General features: G+C 34.6%; 1 protein-coding gene across 1 annotated transcript in view; it reads right to left on the bottom strand.

The window, feature by feature from the left end:
- The window catches only part of ASCC3 (activating signal cointegrator 1 complex subunit 3), a 258,777-nt gene that overhangs the window by 54,373 nt on the left and 184,238 nt on the right, over positions 1 to 20,166 (bottom strand). The window contains exons 24-32 of the mRNA XM_085306936.1: positions 19,238 to 19,458; positions 17,665 to 17,750; positions 15,952 to 16,118; positions 15,666 to 15,811; positions 15,443 to 15,563; positions 13,259 to 13,401; positions 3,283 to 3,420; positions 3,061 to 3,181; positions 87 to 219 (exon numbers count right to left, since the gene is read on the bottom strand). Of these exons, the coding sequence (XP_085163062.1) occupies positions 87 to 219; positions 3,061 to 3,181; positions 3,283 to 3,420; positions 13,259 to 13,401; positions 15,443 to 15,563; positions 15,666 to 15,811; positions 15,952 to 16,118; positions 17,665 to 17,750; positions 19,238 to 19,458 (1,276 nt within the window). The remainder of the gene's footprint in view (positions 1 to 86; positions 220 to 3,060; positions 3,182 to 3,282; positions 3,421 to 13,258; positions 13,402 to 15,442; positions 15,564 to 15,665; positions 15,812 to 15,951; positions 16,119 to 17,664; positions 17,751 to 19,237; positions 19,459 to 20,166) is intronic.

The following is a 20,166-nucleotide window of genomic DNA, read 5'->3' as shown; positions in this document are numbered from 1 at the left end:
ATTTAGGAGGTAACCTGGATAGGAATTTTCTTCCACTTTTCTCTATTCCTCATTTGTAGTAGTGTTGCTACTTTGATCAGCTTTACCTGGATTCCACTGGGAAAGGCTCATAAAGGAATTTTTTGTAGAAGTCTTTCTTAATATCATGAACTAAAATTACAGCTTTGCCTTGGTCATCAAACTGTGGTCTGCCAGCACGTCCCATCATCTGAAGTACATCTGCCAAAGAGAGAATAAATGCATTTATTTCTGTATAATGGATTTTTTGTAATTTCTGTGGTTTCATAAGCCCTCTTGGTTTTGACATATGTATTTTTTCTTTTCAGTCTCAGGTAAATTTACAAGTAACTTCTTCCTGGCAGAGTCTACATTCTCAGGTGCTTCAAAATTACCCACTGCAGTAGTACACAAAGCTACATCTAACAAATTCCCTCTTCTCTCCTTTTGTTCCATATCCACCCATTGCTTGATCATGTAATTAAAGATCATATGTGTAAGAGAACTCCTGAAGGCTACAGTGGCAATTCTATATTATTTCCTATTTTTTTCAAGTACTTGATTTTTCACACTAATAGAAGTTCCTTATATAACCCTTGTTTCTATGTATGATTTATTAGATTTTTAGAGGAAAATGGGTGTTGTAGTTGGGGAAAGGACAAGACAGATGATATAGAATGAGATACAGCAATGGACAGTGATAGCAGAAACAACCTGATGGTAACTTTCTTTTACTAGTGTACATGCAAGCTATATAGAGAACAATTTTTTGCTATCGGTTTATTCATTTTTTTAATTTAGGAATGACATGCAAATATAAAATAAAAATTGTTTGAAAATGCTATTTCTGAATAGGTATGTGCATGGGGGATTGATGAAACAACTTCCTACTATTCTAGTATGGTGAATTAAACAGTGTATGATACCATATAGGAAATGAATTTGACAAAAAGCATCAGGAAATGATTTTTGCCAATATCCACTAAGCAGCTATCCAAACCCAATATTTTCTTTACGGTCTACCAGCTACTTGGCTGCCTTTAATCACCAGACTAAACTCCTGAAATGTCACAAATGATTCAACTGTCCGAGTAAATGCCTATTAACTGAAAGAAGGAGCCTCCCCAAAACCTCTGAATTCACTCAGAGAAGTGTTTTTGCTTATTTTCAAATTACTGAACAGCCTGGAATGATTCCTTCAGCTGCTTCCATAGAACCAAAGCTTTGATACAGAATGGTAACTTCAGCAGGAAGAAACCAAGCTATACCATGTGAAGGCAAACTTGAGAGCAGCACTAAAGACAGTGTTTTGAAAATCTSTATTATCTTTCCAAAGAGCTTCCAGATATATAAACATTCTGTAGAAAGTTAAAAATAAAATTGCTCTAAGCTAACCATACCACAAGTTTCTTCACAAAATAAAGAATCTGCATTTCCGCAGAAATCCGCAGCACAGACAACAATATCTAAATACTTCCATTCCAGAGAGCGGAAAATATTTCCCCCTCAAAGGACTCTCATCTAAGAACCCCCGYCGTACAAGTCAGTTCAAGACTATATATAACCCGAATTCAAAAGGCAATGAAGAGCGAAARTATCAGCATTCCCTACAGCCTTTGTGAGTACTTGTACAAGATATTTCTAAAACAGGCTCCAGCGGTCACTGAGTTTCTGACATCTTTTGAAAGTATCCCTGATTATTTCTCCTGAAATAATCTGCACTCCTGACTATTTCTCCTTGACAGTCCCATCGATTCAACATAAAATTTAAAACTTCTGTCGATTCCTTCCCTTATCACATTTCCCCGTTCAGTAGTAGAGTCTATCGCCACTGCTCTGCCAGCAGAGAAGAGTGAGACACCGCTTCCCGGCGGAGACTGCTGCTACGGCCTTTCCATCAGTCTGCCTCAAAACACAGGAGCGCATGGCCGATTTCTGGGTCATCTTTAAACAACAGACTTGGTCTGGCAATTGATCCCAAGTTTCCTGTAGAGCACTAACCACTAAATTAAGCTCTGTGATGAGTTATTTGGGTAAGTAATCTCTGTAACATTTTCAGTTTTTTTTATTTGTGAACTCCTCTTGCTAAAAGGACGCTGCTGGTTAAAAAGATACAAGATCCCTATCAACATTACAGATAATATCTAGATTGTCCTTAGGCATACAGATCTCTAGGGTAACGTACCATTTAATAATAAACTYTCTCTTGTGAAAAGAGAAAGGGAAAACAGAGCAGGAAACCTGGAATAAATTTAGCTTGTCCTCATTCTTCAAGCTTAGCACCATCCAGACAGATATTCTCCCTGTCTGAACTTTGAAAGAAATCCTTCCATGGTTCACTTTCTTAAGCTTGCTGAAAACACTGCAGAACAGTTTATGAGAAGTGCAGTTGACTGGATGCAGAAAGTAATAAAAATCTGTATCAAACCAGAAATTCAAATACTTAATTTCGCGGCTTATTTTTGAAGTATCAGTTACTTTTTAATTTCACTGAAGATTCTATACTAGTTAATGTTGTTTCTGTTTACTGTCAAGTGATTACAAATAAATGTTATGTTCTCATACACATATGATTCAACTGTAGAATTTCAAACCACACGGATGTTTACTGTTAGAAATCTGTTTCAAATAGAAATAGAACTTTAGAATAGACTAATTCTAAAACAGATTTCAAAAATGAAAATATAATTTGTATGAAAACTTACTTTTATGCAACTTCCTAGGTAGCTAAATATGACTTTCTATTGCCTCTTTAATTGTTTAATGTCTATTTTGGATGATACTCATTAAAGGAGTATAGAAAGAAAGAAGACTTCCAAAACAGAAGCCATTTTATTATAACATTATGTTATAGAATACACTCTCTCAAACACACACACACACACATATAAACAAACAAATATATTTAGTATCATGTTCTCTAACAAATTCTAATAAACAAAGAAAACAATCCTAGCCTCTACCTGTTAGATATTTTCAGGGATCAGTTTCTAAATTGAGATCATTTGCATATGCTTGAAATGCATTTTGACATCCGAGTATTTCTGTAATTTATGTGAATACCTGTAATGGGATAATCCACATAACGTCTTGTTTTTCCATCATAATATTCTGTTCCTTTAACAATTACTAAATGAGCTGGAAAATTTACACCCCAAGCTAATGTGCTTGTAGCAATAAGAACCTAAAAGAGAAAGAAAGATTAATGAGGTATATGTAACAAAAAGACATCTTTTAAAATTCCATGTAAATCTCATTATGGCAGGATTCAAAGAACAAATATACCTGGATTTTGCAGTTCACAAACAATTCTTCCACAGTCTTCCTGTCCCTCTCATGCAACCCCGCATGGTGCATGCCTATTCCAAAAGCAAGTGTCAGCTTCAGATTTGAATCTCTCACTGTCACTATAATGTCATTCATCTGTAACAGAGAACAGTTACATGCTTTGAAATGTTTTCTCARAACGTTTTACTCTTTTAGGGTTGCTATTATCTTAGTTTTTATAGCAAGCATAATTCGTTCAATATTCTCTACACAGGCAGAGGAAAACACAGTCTCCAATCTCTTAACAGTTTATTTTCAGTCTAAGAAGTCAAGTAGTATTTTAAGGATGGGAGGAAAAAGATACAAAATGTACATGACTTTATTGACACTATTAGTAGTACAGATAAGGAACTCAAAATGAGGAAAATATCTCTACAGGTCAGACAAACGCTACTCMTTTTYCTCTGTGTTTATTTAAAGCAGCTCCTAGTACCAAAGGGGTTAGGACTGGTATAAAAACATAGCAAATCCCTGCAATCAGTAACAAAATGACAGAGGTGAAAAATAAGCTTGGCTCACTTTAATGCCTAAGAAAAGACACAGTTCTTCAGTTTGATAATTTTGCAATTACGTTCCAGCAGCAAAGTTTCCTATTCATATGCCAAAATGCAAATTCATCTGACTAATTTTTCAGCTGCAATTTTTTAATTTATAGACTCAAATCTTATAGTGAAATCCAGCATACAAAAAATAATTTAAAACTCTTTGAAGTTTAGGTTAAAAGTTTTTTTTTGTGTTTCTCTTTTTAATAAATCTCACATCACTGACTACTCAGAATCATTTTAACTATACCCTCTATATATCTTGCTTAGGACTTTGGGTAGTAAATTCCATAAGCCCATTTATTTCTGTAGACTACCTCTGTGAATAGCCTCTCACTAACAATGAACTAGAGCTTTAGAGCTTCTCCCACTTGCCTGCGACTTTTCTCCCTCAGTATTTGTTTCATTATTTTATTTAGAGGGCTATCTACTATTTCATGTGATTTTAATATAATTATAGCCAGGAAATTTCAAACTTTATCTCTTATTAGTGGTTTCCTGATGCCACCAGCAGTGGCATGATGATATTGCATACTTATGGYAGCACTGCTCACAATGGATCTAGAAGCTAGAAGCACGGTAAGAGAAAGACATGTAATATGGAACAAATTACTTGGAGTAATCTGCAGAACACAGTTTGAGCCTTCAGTTGCATCTCTGATTTATTTTCTCAAAATATTGAGATATTATTCGTGGATGATTGCAGTGATGCTGTCATCCTCCACTTAACACAGTCAGGTTCCAATATTCTCACTTCCGAGAATTCTCAAGTTTGATAATTCTTATACTTTAAAGTTAATATAATTATTCACATGACTAAAACTGAGGAGTATATGTCACTACAAACATCAAAAAAACCCTTAAAGAGGTATAAAAAAGCTTGTGAAAATAATAGTCTAAATTCAGGATTTAAAAAATTCAGTATAGGTTTCATAAATTAATCAATTTTGGCAAGAAGAGTAATAAAAAATTTCAAAAAGTTTTTTTTTTAAAGTAGTCTCAACTAACATGAACAGAATTGACAGAAGTAACAGAGAACCCAACTTACAAAGATATTGCTAACATTTTTACTTGGTCTAGTCAATTTGAAGTAATAGAAGCTCCTAAACTTTACTTTCACTCATAATGGTGAAATATGCAGCTGCCTGGATATTCCTGATAGTATCATATATTATGAGATATGGAAAGTTTGTTTAAATAGAGCTGGCATATATAAAAGAAAAGGAAGCTTATAGAAAAAAAAGAGTGAAAAGGAACTGTAAAACACTGAAGGGAAAGGAAACAGAAAAAAACAATGAATTGAGAAACAGAGACAGGATAAAGTCTATTTAGGAAAGGGAAATAAGGAGTAGATAAGYAGAACAGAGAAAAGAATTGAATGAAAGGAAAATATGTTAAAGTTTATCTATCTAGATATAATCAGTAACCCTTTGATTTCTCTAGTCAACATGTAGACACGTGACTGTAGTGCAGACAACATGAATTATGACCCATATTAAAGATTTCTTCTTCTAAGGCAAAAAATAACAGGATAAAATGAAAATTTGTATACTTTTTCTGTGATCTGTGATCATCAACATAACATTACTACTATATACTCAAACCTAATAAAGTTTTTTTGCTACAGATTTATGAAGTGGAACTGGTACTATATAATCTCCTTATGCTTGGATAGACACTTTGAAAAAAAATAGTTGTACGTATACATTTGACAAACAGAGAATTAAGATGAAAAAGTGGTAAATAGCACCAGCAAATATCATAAAAAGATGTGAAGAATTCATACATTTCCAATGTACTTCATTTCTACCCTCATAAATTGGCAGAAGATATCATCTTGCTGAAATAATTTTTCTCTTCTCTACCAAGAATTATCCCCTTATCATTGTCATGTCTTTAATAGAAGAAAACAAGTCAGTTCCAATGACATTTTTTATTTAATTATTCACGTGAACAGAATTTAATAGGAGGAAAATAATGAATCTACACTCGCTATTCTATAAAAGTACAGCGATCATACTAGCTCTGCCTCTAACTCTCTGCAGTTAGTCTACAGCGATTAGACTGCTCCTTCAGCCCAAGCAGTTTTACAGTGTTATTTTCAGTATAGAACCTGAGCTATTTCTTTTAGACATGTAGTTTCCAGCATAAAATATCCCATATTCACACTGCTGGGAATTTAGTCCAAGATGTTCTTCTTGCTTTTAYAATCAGCAGTGGTTATTTTTTCCTTTCTCTTACTTGTATTACAGCGGTGGCCTGTGGTGCTGTTAGTCATACCTGCAAAGCAGTGTAATTTAGCACAGGAAAACTAGAGGACCCTTAGCAGGAGAGCTGGCACGTGTACTACTAGCCTGTCAGTTTAGCAGCAGGGAATCCTAGTCATTTTTAGCTGACCCCTTACTTTCACATAAATCAAGGTGATAAACACAACTATTTTGCCCATAGGAACAGTCCAAGGCATAAAATTCTCATGACAATTTATTTAAAAATATGACTCTCTTATGCTAGCTTAATATAATAATATTATCACTTTCTGTTACGAAATACTGGCATTAATTATTGGCTTCATTAGTCAGACGCACCAATGTGACTATAAAAGAAATCTAGTGTTTCTACATTGTTTTAATTTCATTACTTTTTACCTTTTTGAACACAACTGTAATATTAACTACAAAAGATTAAAGAAAGCACATTTTATCTTAAGTATATTAAAAATAATACATTTATAAGGAAATGGACATTTTACTGACTTGCAGTTATTAAAAAAAMCTGCAACACTGGTTCAAGGAAGTTATTCTCAAATAATGCAAGGAGGGATTTTCCCTGGACTCCAGGGGAAGACAGACTGGATTGGTCTCATGCTGAGTAGCCTATGCTATCTTCCACAGATTTCTTGAAGAACAAACAAAATACCTCCCATGCATTCCTCTAACATGAGGTTGAGTAGGTACCCAGCTTTTATTAAAAAACCCTCGAAAACCAAATTGAGATGCTCGTCTGTAAAATATTTATTATAAAAAATACAGTTTATTTCTACCTTTTATATTCTAATCTTTGAACRAGCTAGATTTTTCTCAAACTGGTAAGTAGTCATTTTCTTTGTTCTTGCACATATGTAAACTGTTGAACCATTTACTTTAAGCTAATAGAACTTTTTTATATTTTAAATTTATTATACTTAAAAAGCTTTTGTAGAAAGATAGGATTCCATTTAAGTAGATACATTACCCTGTGCCTGAAATACATTCCAGTCAGAGTATAATTCAGCAAGTTGATGACAATGCTGGCTCCAAAAGAAAGGAGGAGACCAGATTGGACAAGAATGAGCTAACAGATTGTGCAGCCCAATTCTGTCCCTTTGAGTGTGATATATTGTTTCAAGATGCTAAAAACCCATATTTTCTCAAAGCATATCTGTTGTGCTGGTTTTCCCATTTTCACAGAATCCTCATTATTAGTACTCTGTACTCTTTTCAAAGCACGTCAGACTCGGACCATATGCCACTGAATAATGCTTATCAACTGTCTAAAATGCCCAATAGAAGAAAGATGTGCCAAACAAAAGAATCGTGAAAGTTATGAAGTCTTTTACAAAAATAATTACATATTTCACATCTGCCACAGATGTTAAGTGAAATAAAAACATCTCCTTATTATAACTACATGTTAATCTTTTATGACACACTTYTGTGTCATAAAAACACCACCTTATAGGAGAAAGTTGAACTTTTATAATGAGTGAAACACTTAGAAATCATTCTTTTGTACCCTCCTGATCTCTAAAGACAGAAAAAAACTCTAAGATGACTATCTTAAAATTATTTTTGATTAGGAATGGACTTGTGCTCATACCCCAGCAAATCTCCTACCCAAATCAAAATGCTCCAGCTACCTCAGATAAGAGTATTCAAGAAATATTTTAAATTATGGTTTACACATTTGAGATATATTATTAAAAGACATTCACTTAACACTAAAAGCTCAATTAGAAGATGGCAATACACTTATCGATGACAGACCAGATTCTTCTATTCCTGTTTTATAGCACAGCATTACTGCAGAACAATAGCATGGAGATAATAGGTTGTTTGATTTAAAAGTTAGAAAAGGAAAAGTCATCTTTTATCTTTTCAGAATTCTTGTTTTTTTCAGAAACACAAAACAATTTTATGGTAAAATTTAATTCACTTGCATGCATATGTCTATGCATATTTGCACATACTATACACACATATGTATCCATAATTAGCACTCATTTATATACACATTCATATATCTAAAAACGCAAGATCACTATGGGCCTGATTCATTTTTTCCAAGTCAGTGAGCATCCTTTCATTCAATTCATTTTTACTGAATTCAATGGGAGCTAGATATTACCTGGTACAGATGCTATTGAATATTAGAAAAGGTATGCTTGTGGTAAAAGACTTCAGTTATTTCTAGAGGTCTCAAAGAATAGTCTTAACAAGATGCAGATGGTAAAATGATGCACACAGCAGACTGCAAAAATCAGTRTGGTTAAAGTTAAAATTGTGTACATGGGTACTTTTCTTCTCTGCCTTTACACTGTAAATGTAAGGAAAAAAATCCAAGTATAAATTTCCTAAAAAAAMCCCCAAGCCYCCAAAGACCCTAAAACTCTCAAAAAACCCCAACCACTACTTATTTGCTTGTGAGAATTACATTAGCACTTCAAGCAACAAACAATAAATACCTCTTTGTATTTTTGTTTTAGGTTAAAAACAAAACGCTGTAAAAACAGTAGAAGAAAATAAATTTAAATAAATTGAAAATTTGCTTCTAATAACTTCTGTTGTACGAAGTTTCCAAAATCTACCTTCACCACAGATATAGATGTAATTTATGAAAGAGCTTGTTTGTCATCATTCAGCTCCTAATTTCATGTAGAGCAGTGTATCTGATTTTGCCCAAGCTTAACATCACAAGCTGGTGACAGTATCTGTTTCTGAAAGGATAATCTGACCTTTGTGCCTTTGGACATTACAGTCTTGGCTGACAGCTCCAAATTAGAGTTTTAGCTAGGAAGAGTATACTTAAAGATCTTATCATAATACAAAAAAGCAGGGTAAGCATAAGGTTTTCCTTTCTCATCGTCCTCTGCTGGTGCACTGAAACAATAATATAAAATGAGTAATTACTCCGTTTACAGTGGCAGCCTTCCTTTCGAGATGCACTGTCTATTCAGATTTCTCTCACAATGTACCAGCACCTCTGAAGTATAACAAGAATGATTATTACAGAGTGATGGCTCCTGAAGAGTCCTTGCAACCACAGCGGACTGTACAGATAGCAAGGAGGGCAGCTTCAACTTCTTCTTGGTTCTTTTGTAAGAAGGAACTACAAATTCTAATGGGGACAGAGACCTAGTTTTGGAATGTGCATGGACAATGTGCCTTAAAAAAAAAAAARAAAAGAAAAGAAAAAACAACCCTCCTCTAAAGCAGGTAACTATTCTCTGTTCTTCAAGAGATTGCTCACTCAGATGCTAATTTGGGCAAACTATGAGCAGTCCTGCTTTAATACTGAGGAACCAACTGCTGTACCAGAACTTCTGCTGCGTTATGCATAGCAATTGGCAAAAGCAGAGATGAGCTTGAGCTTTGTGATCTGCAAATCACAGTAAATGGATGTTTCAACATTACTGGAGGCTTCCTAGCTCAGACTGAACTAGACATGAGGTATTCAAGTGGACATTTCTTCATGAAAAGCACGCGCACAGCCTGAAACTTATTAGGACAGAATCTACTAAACAAATCTAGCTATTGTTGTGCAACAACAGGTCCAAGAGAACTGGGAAACTAATCAGTGCTAGAAATGACAAGCTTCATCAGGTACTGTCCAGTCTTATGAAGACTAACTGTCGTCTCAGCTTTCTGCATCCCTTTCAACTTTCTGAATACTGTGGGAACATGGGTACTTAGCAGGAAACAGTATGTCAGATATGAAATCCGAGGAAAGCATCCAGGAAGAATCATGTCCTGTAGCATTTGGCATTGCTGCATTCTCTGAACAGGCAAGATATTCCATAGGGAATGCTCGCTAGACTGTGAGGGTGTCCTTGGACACATCTTTGCTCAGCTACTCTGCTATTGTGAAGAGCTGCAGAACGTATGACTTTTAAGGCAATCTGATGCATCAAATACAAAGCTGGCTGCATGGCAAAATGAGGACTGTGCAGCCCTGTTGATGTGCTATTAACGTATTCTTTGCAAATATTGTAGAAATTGATGCAACAAATGACAGATAACTTTGCAAAATGAAATCATGGAGTTGGACATTTCAACTGAACCTGCAAAATAGTCTTCAAAACTAAACAGAGTTGCCCATGATATATATTTTCAGTAGATGCACATAAAATAAAACTTCTTTTCAACTATAATTAAGTTGCACCTGTTAGACCATTGATTTCTTTGAGGGGAAAAAAACATCTTGTTTAGGTATGGCGTTGGTCCAGGTATGGCGTTGTCCACTGAGATGGCAATGGATGGAAGGAAGGCCATGCACTTCATTTCCACATACAAATATGTATTCCAGAAGCTTCATACAAGCTAATGTCTGCCMCTGCTTGTATTTTGAAATATATCTGATTAAAATATTGCCTGAACATGATACCTGGAGCTGGTTGGCAAAGACAGCATGGRTTTGCCTGCTATCTGAGAGGATTAAGACAAAAAGCAGTTCTGTGAATAGAAAGCCCTTCACATGCTGCAAATAGGAGCTTGGTTTGAGGCTATTACTACAAGCAGAATCTCAGTAAACTACATATTCTGTGGAAAAGAAGAGGGAAGCTGATAAATAGCTACTGAAGATACAGTACTGGCCTCTCTCCACCAGTTTCAGTTCCCCCCAAAGCCTGAATCTCACTGTTTCCATCACAAAAAAGCTGTCATGCGGGGTGAGAGAGAGGAATCAGCTTTTAACAAGAGTAATATGCATCTACCTCAATGTCAGCCTTGCAGAACTATCATGGATTGCACTGCTTATAGTATTTTAAGTAGCTTTATAAAGTCAATCCACTGGGAAGTAACACAAACAAAGACTAACATTTGGCTGTCGTGTGACAAAACCAATTACACCAGTAAACAAAACTAACCAATGAGTTCTCAAAGGAGCCCTACGCCAGCCAAAACTAATACYACACAAATAAGGCTGAATGAAGAAAAATGCCCAGGCCAGTTGTAAAGCCTGTAAACTTCCTATGCGTCCCTTTATGAAAAATCTTTTATATCCCAACATACATTACAATTAACAAGTATTTTGAAAATCAAGGCTGTTTTGGTGGCAGAGAATAAACATGAAAAACAGCAGGCTTCAGAAATGGTTTAAAGGCAACAATGATTTTTTTTTTCCTAGTTGGTCTATTTATATTCCGTATGGACTTGAGAATCATTGAGATACGTGTTCAGGTGAGCTTTTAAGATGGGCAATACCCATTAAATAACAAGTATGCATGAATATGAATATGAATAACTTAGTAGGTACCTTTGCTATGCTCCAAACACTGAGATTGTTAATTCAAATACAAATCATATGCAAACTATTAAATGAATAAACGCAAAGTCTGCTCATCCTTATTGGCTCCTCTTTCAAAAACTTCAGAGGTACACTCTGAAACAGGTGAAAATATCTAGGCTCTGACAGGCTAAAAGATCAGAAGTTCCAGATTCAAAGATGCTTAACAGAAAACCCTTTTTCAGCAAGTCAGTTTTTCATAAACAAAGAAGCTGCAGTTATGCTTCGTTTCGGGACTGTGGGGATTCATACCATCTGAGGAAACTATACAGAGCAAAGCAAGTCATTCAGGGTAAACCTGCGTGCTGCAKATTCTAACGGCAGGTGAGATTACTACAGTAAACTAGCACAACGTATTGGTGTACTCTACTAGGCAGTAATAACTGTTTTGAAATGTGTCTGTTATGCTGAAGAAAACCAATTAAATGGAGATTGTACAGTTAGGAAAGTGGCATCAGATCGAGACATGTTTTAGTGTTAGCTTGTTAAGAGTCAGCCAAGACATCCATTTTCTATTTTAAAATCCATCCAAAAGATGAAGGATACAGATGTTACGCTTTATCTCACAGAAAATCACACTATTTTTTGCAAAGAGCAAACAAAATCAAATAATCTAGAAAATTATATTTTTCTTGACATATAATTTTTAATGTACAATTGTATAAATATTCACAGAATTGTAGAATATATGATCTGCATGCTGTATTTCCAGGCCATGTGTTTTGGCCCTATAATAGAAATTCCTATGAGAAGGCCTGGAACTATTAGAGAAAGCTAACTTCTAAAATCTAAGAGAGATGTGAATAATAATAATAATAAAAAAATGTTTTGAAGCAATGACATACTATAATCAGAACCATTAGTCCAAGAGGAAATAAATAATTCTGCATTCAGAGYAGGCGTAGAACTGAGTACAGTAAATAAACCTAGTGTACATTTTGAACAATACAGATAAAACAGATTATTGAATGGTTGCTTACTATTTGAACATCATCTCCATTCTGCACTAAATGAAGGAGGGATTCTTTCCCCAAACAATAAGAAAAAATGTAATCAAAGATTATATCACAGGAAAAGAATATCAAATAAACCTCAATTCCAGCATTTCTTTACAGCTGAGTGTTTGACTTTGTAATCTTAATATTCTTGTAAGTTAGCTTCTGCTAGTATCTTTATTATATTTTATAATGTCTAGTTATTTCGTTAATACACAAAACTGAACCATTTCTAATCTGCTAGTCTGCAGTATATACTTACGCATATCTATAGTCCATACATATACGTATATACACACACATATACAAATAGATGGACAGACACGTATGGCATATACAAATATTTATATGCATATAAACATATATATATATATATATATATATATATATATATATACATACACACACACACACCAAGTTATCTTATGAGGACACTTTTGCTCCTAAAACACTAAAAGAAATGTGGTTTAAATTCCAGCTCCAACAAAAATTAACATCTATACACCACAGATTTCCATCTGTAAGCTTTGGACAACATCATTCCTCTTTCTTTTCTTCTTTGTCTTATCTTTGTATCAAAGACTTATACCATGTGAGATATGTTGTCTGAGACAATGGAACTAGCATTAACAGATATGCAGAAAAAGACAGAGTTTGCATTCTGAAGTTCAGATCTTGCAAAGATGCTTGCCCAGTCTTAATGCTGACACTAGTTTTAATAGATGAAACCTAGCATATGTGCAGCTGTTGCAAGATCTAGCCTCAAATCACTCTTCTGTTTCAGATATATTTTATTTTCAACCAAGAATCAATAAAATTTAAAATAAAACACAATCAACACAGGTAAAATTATTCTACCTCTGTTTCATCCATCTTCAGCCATTGTTTTGGATCATCCTCCGTAGCTAGGAAAGCAATCAAATCCAAGGCAGTAAGCCTCGTTTGACGTCTGGATGACACAAAAATTAGAACAGGCTTGGCTGGAGAATGACTCCGAATAGCTGTTGAAGAAAACAGAATTTGAGAATTAGGCCCCTTAATGACACAAATCAGAATTTCTCTCTGCAATACCAAAATCAGCTGCAATAGTATGTGTACCTGGTCTCTATTCTGCTAACTAGGTTACAACTGAGCTGTGCATAAACCATCTCAGAAACAAAAATCATGCAACTGTGCTTAGGTGAGTCTGACTCAGTTTGCCCTGCTACTTTGGTGATGATCATAACTCTAAAAGWTTAAGAGAAGCAGTTAAAGAAAACACCACAAAACGCTGACAAGCTGCTAGACCTCAAAGCTTGTGCATTTTTCTAACTCAGTCTAATAAGTATGTTACATCTTCCTACCCTATTACAGCACGTGGTCTCAGGCACAGTGCCATCAAGGTCCAAAGCTACATGTTTCCGGCCGACCCAGAGCACAGACTGCATAAACGGAAGTCTGCCTGCAACAGATCTCTCCAAGATACCAAAAAAAAAAAAAAAAAACAAACCAAACCAAAACAAAAAACCCTTAAAAAACATTTAATATTTTTTTTTAAGCACTGGCAAAAATTTTATGCTGGAAAGCGACCTTTCAATAATTGCTGTGAAAGGTGGGCAGAAGGGCGCAAAGGAGCTCTGCTTCTGTTGTTTACTAAYAGTCTCAAATACTTAAAGCAATCATGTTAGGACTTCTTAAAAAAGCATTTTCTTGCTAAGCCTGTACTCGAAAAGTTTCAGATTGCAGCAAAATTCTTATGGTCTCAGGAGTAAGAGTTGCAATGGAAATGCTAAAATAACCATGACTATATCATATCAAACAAGTGGGGAAAAAAGCCCTCAATAAATCACACGTCTACAGATTTTCCAATATCATTAAGCGCTAGAAGTATAGAGTTGTATGTAATGTTTCAGATACTCTCTCTAAATCTGTTATGAACCCATTTTATGTGCATTTTTTCTCACACAATCCTCATTCTACCAAATAATTTTATGCATTCACTGTTAATTTATGAAAACTGTTTCATGTCATCCACACCACATACTGTGCACCAAATCACGAATGCTACCCTGCATGTGTGCCTGCATATATCCACACTTTACAGTTGTGAAATTATTGAAATAGGCAGGATAATTCATGTGTATTTATACTTTACAAGTATAGATGCCAATACAGCTATAAATTTTAAAAGACCAGCATCTAATGGATTTTTGTCGCTTCAGGAACAGGTGTGGCAGAACAGCCCAAGACAGATTTATTGTTCATTAGTGTTTTTGTACAATGCTCTTGTGGAGGTGTAAATAATCTGAGCTGTCAAGACTGGTCTCTAGTCCACAATCAATACTTTTCTTCTGTCATAAGGCTAATTAAAGCAGCTAAAAAGTCACCTCACAAATGTCACCTTACAATCAACAGCAGTTCACATTACAAAATTTATTTTCGAGGTTATTTTTAATTGATATAATAAATATTCCCTATTTATCCAAAACAAAACATGTTCCAGTAAAATATGAGTTTTTCTTAAACCTGTCCTGCTTGTCAGCTTCATTAAGAATAAAAAATTGAAAACAGAAGCGTATCTGGATGCACTACAAATTTTGAATTTTACAGTTATTGCTTTGAGGTGAGAATTATGTGAGGTTAGCCTGACTTGCAACTTCTGCTCACAAGTTTTTWATGCTTACAAACAACGGTCCATATGAAAATATCTCAGCAGAGTAGTATTACGAATGGTTTTATCACTTTTAAAATTTCCAGTATTTTTACACAAACGTTTCATTATGGTGTCATACACTAAGAGAAAACATATTTTATTTTGTTTTCCTTAGCAGTAATTTCTGTTCTAAACACATTACATTGCACTGTTTTATGTTGCATTTGCAGCGCACTTTATGTTGCAGACAAATGGCTTTGGCTCATTAACAGAAGCAGATTCCCTCTATACATGCCAGGAGAACATACAGCAACACATGTTGTAAATGTGTTGCAAATGAGCTGGCTAAAGTGCTCTGAATCACTCTTTCTTTTACAGGAAGAAGAAAAGGCCTGGAGCTTGTTGCTTACCCTGAAAAGCAGGTTTGTTCATGCTAGCCATGCGAGGACAGTAATGCTGGCCAGGGAAGCCCTGAATGTGCACCTCCAGGGGAACCGGACGTACCGACGGTCGGAAGTTGAACAAACCCATCTACAAGCAAACATATTTGTTTTTAAGTTTAATCGTGAATTATCTTCTCTTTGCTTTCCTGCAGCATAAATGTGTGCCCGTCTTCAGAAATGCTTTTCATACCTGATTAATATTTAGCCAGTCTGCAAGGTCTCTGGCATTTGCCAGTGCAGTGGATAAACCAACTACTCTTACAGGCTTCTCTGTGTGAGATGAGATGAAGTTAGTTCGAGACACGATAACTTCCAGGACCGGGCCTCTCTCATCCCCTAGTAGAAGAAAAGTCCATTTAGAAAAGGAGAAAAAGAAAAGTTTTAGATGTCAAAATGTATACTTGGGTCTTACGTACGAGCACATTTTTTCAAATTCAGCAACACTTTGATTTAAAACAAAATCAAAACACACGTACCTAGCAGATGGATTTCATCTATGATAAGAATGGAAACTTTCTGAACGTAGCTCCTGTTCTGCCAGCTTCTGCTGACACCATCCCACTTTTCTGGGGTAGTAACAATCAGGTCAGCTTGTGCAATAGCTCTCATATCAGGAGTCACATCTCCTGTTAACTCTACAACCCTGTAATAGAGAAAGACACTTTTTCAGACAAAATAAAACTCAGCTTTATGAAGCTTTAGAACACCTTCGATCAGGCGTATTCAAACATTAATTCCTAAACACGAGAAAAAACAACATTTAACAAAGTTGGTTTGTTTATGGTCAAATACTTCTAGCAAGATTTTCAGAATCATTTTAAGTAAATAAATCTGTCTGTTTTCTTAGCAAATACTATTTAAATATCAAATACCTCTCCTCGGCAATATCATAGAAAAAGATGAGTGTGAATACGCATCCCAAACAATTCATGGTTCCTTATTCAAAATGAAGATCATATATGAATATTAGTATTATATAATCTGAATCATAACATTCTGTCATAGCCAGCATGGAAGCTTTCTGAAACAACAAAGTTGCTGCATGCTGTWCTGTATAGATCTCTGGTTTGAACAGTGAGGTTGGATTGCAGTGAATCTGCATTTACTGGTGAAGGTCCATTAAGACTAGAGCAGAAATTATCCCTGGGGTCATTTTTGGGAAGATGAACAGAGCTTTTTTTCCAGTTGTTTGCCTTATTATGCTTTTGATTCCTACAAACAATATTTTAGCTGATCCATCACTTTAGACTGAAGGTTTAGAATTGTTGACATTTCCATGCCACATTCGGTAGCTAGCACATCTAAGGAAATTCCACAAAGTARTGCTTATTTTCCATTAATCAACACTTAAGTCACAAGTAATAGAGTCAATTTCACAAAGGAAATATTTCCTGAAAATATCTTAAAGTTATAAGGCAGTTAATTTATCCTCATAACCCCTTAAAAAAAACTTGCCGCTCCCCCCACCCCATATTGCCAACTGATAAGGCAGTGCTATGATAATAGCATGAATCTCGTGTATAGTTCTGCGCACACAGAATATCTCCTATTGAAATCTGTTGCAGTTTTTGAGCTTTAACTTAAAAAAACCCTATACGTAAGAAAGCAAAAGCCCCTAAATAATGCATCCTGTGGGTGCAATTTTTAACTCAAAAAAAAAAAAAAAATCCAGAAAGCATCAACCCAATTGATATACCTTTTACATCATTAARTAATGTCTGAACTCCAACATCTGATAAGATCAGCATGAAATTCATGTGTCCAGGGAATAAAAATATATCCTGTAACTTATACATGAAGGGTAATATATGAATACTAATATACAGTTCATGCAACTATAGATCCTCTATAACTGAGGTTTCTACAGAAAGCTTATTTTGACTTGCAATTTCAATTTCCAAGGATACTGCAGAGAGAAATCTGATCTTCACATATGTTATGTTGCCAAGTTTTGAGAATGAAAATAGCTGGGTATCAAAGTATATCCCATTTTTACTTTTGATTTTTGCTATCACTATGATGAATACAGAGAGTTTTTTTTTTTTTTTTTTTAAACTATTAGAAATTTGAAGGATCATATACAATCAAATCTACTTTGAAATACTCAGAAGTATTCTGTAGATTCTATTCACACTTGATGGGCTGTTCTTTTGCATCTCATTTCTCTGAATAGGTAAGAAGAAACATACTTTTTACCAAGTTTTTCTTCAATCCTAACTTTCCAGTCCTCRATTCTCTCACGAACGAGTGCTTTTAAAGGTGCAATGTACACAGCCTGTGAAAAATAAATAAACAAAAAAAAAATAAAATAAAGAGGGTTCACAAAAACAGAAGTTGAAATTATTATTTTTTTACTACTTTGTTAAAATGTGCCAACAAGGAACAGATTTATTTTACAATTGTAAAATTTAAACAAGCTCATTATCTGTAAAACATTAAGGTATGCGTTCATTAAACAACCTACAAAAGGATTCTAATTAAAAGAGACTTAACATTTTAAAATATTGCTCTGTTCCCTAAGCCATTAACAGGCAGATGAATTAAGAAACAGAAAGAATAATTTCTTGAAAATGAAGTACTTATCACACCATTTCAAAGCAAAATCACTTATATAAATATGGTCTATTTATTTATTTATTTATTTATTTATTTATTTATTTTACAAAGGCTATAAAACCTGGAATTAACATTTTAGAACAGAAATAATCAGAAACTCTAGGAACTAATATCTTACCTGATTTTTGTTACATAATTTAATTATTAAAACATTTTAAATTAAATTAAAAAGCTGATTAACTTCAGTAGAACGTCATAATATTTCCTCAAAGAAGCCCACTTTTTTGGGGGAAATACCCCCCAACATGTAGATACAACATTTATTTCCACATTTATGATTAAATATTCTGAAGCTTGATGTACATTTGAATATGAAGGAACTGCTACATGAAGAATTCACATACACTTTTAGAACTGTACAGGCAGGTTCTTTACATTGTTAAAATCTTAAAGAAAACATGCCTTTAACAATTGTTTAATTCCAAGTTTAACAGATGAGCTAAAAACGTATCCAAGTTTTGTTCACCTCAACCTGGATTAACATATTAAATGAAGATACTGATATTTCAGAGATGAATAAGGGGTTTATGCACATGATTTCTGTTAATTTCAAATGTTACTCTGGTTAAATCTCACAGTCAAATATCTTTTCCAAAGTTTTTAAAGCTGGCTAGATGATACAATGRCTAAGTCAAGATACAGACATGTATTCACTTTGAATACTAAGCCTCAGGTGGTGAACTGTTCAATCTTTAGACAATTTGTTATAAGAAATAAAACATACAGACAGGCTGGAATAGGAAACTGGCTTGTAATAATTAATTGCAACTTGTCTGTTATAAAGGAGRGACTGAGCTAGTTGTCTTTGCAATGGGGGCCACTAATAGCTGTGCAACAGGACTGCTCCTAGTAGATGAAGCTTAAAGGATAAGCAAAAAGTTCCTAGACAACATTAAATACAGGTAACTAGAGAAAAAGAAAATCAGTAYGCCTATATGGCGTGCTTTTAGATTCAACTCTAGTTCTACTCTGATCAATATATAAAGTTGATATAAAAGCATAATGTACATCATGCAACACCATTTTGAACCCACACAGGTGTAAATTTAAGAAAATAAAATTCAGTTTGCTATAGTCCTTCTATGCTTTTGGTCTGCTCAAAAAGATACTCATACTGAAGGATTCTAGTAAATCTATTTTACAAACCTTTGATGTGGGATACTTGTTAAAAACTCTGAAGATGGCTAATTCAGCTGCAACAGTCTTTCCAGAACCTGTAGGTGCTCCAAGAAGTACATTACAGTCTGTGTGATAAAGTGTATGAAATATCTGGGTTTGGATAGGGTTGAAATGTGTGAATTTGTACAGGACTTCATATTCTCGATGTCCCAAGGCAGTGATAGGCAAAGGCTGAAGATCGAGGAGCTCTAAAAAGACAAAATAATCACGAACGCATGACAGTAGATAGTACCACACAACATACTTTATTATGAAGCTGAAGATATTAACCAATGCTTTAGTGGAAAATATCCTACATTGGAAATTGTTTTACCTAATATCCCATAYGACATAGATCCCTCATTTCAGCCACTGTTAATTGTGATGAGGAATAATGAAAAGCTAAAATATTTCCTGAAGTACTATTGTTACTACTCTGATAGCTTCGAAACCAACCATTTGCACAAATTAACCTTTTCCTTAAAGCCATTTCTTTCTTTAACCAGTAGTAATAAGTCCTAAACTCACTGTATGAGGTTATATATAYCCAGTTTCTCATGCTAACTGAATGTGGACTCACAGAATAGCATAGTCTGCATATATCAGATACAAAAAAAATTCTATTTAAGAAGGATCCTTTGGGCTTTCTAGGTCAATGAAATAATACAAATCAGAGTGGTACAGCTAAATTTGACTTTAATTCTTTAACAATGCAGTTAAAGATCTAATCTCAATGATCAAGCAGCCCTTCAGTATATGATTCTTGGCATATCTTGAGGGCATCTGCTATCCAAACAATTAGAGACTGAGGAATTTGGAAGATGATATATATAACCAGATTGGATTTGGAATTTTACCAAATTAAGGAGACTGCAGTGATTCTGCTATGCAGATGCTTACTTTGAAGTGGTTTTTTT

The sequence above is a fragment of the Rhea americana genome, unplaced genomic scaffold (genome assembly GCF_003343005.1).
Source record: "Rhea americana isolate MKP2758 unplaced genomic scaffold, rheAme1 scaffold_25, whole genome shotgun sequence".
Taxonomy (NCBI): domain Eukaryota; kingdom Metazoa; phylum Chordata; class Aves; order Rheiformes; family Rheidae; genus Rhea; species Rhea americana.
The sequence above is the reverse complement of the archived record's forward strand: the minus strand, read 5'-3'. Positions and strand labels throughout refer to the sequence as shown.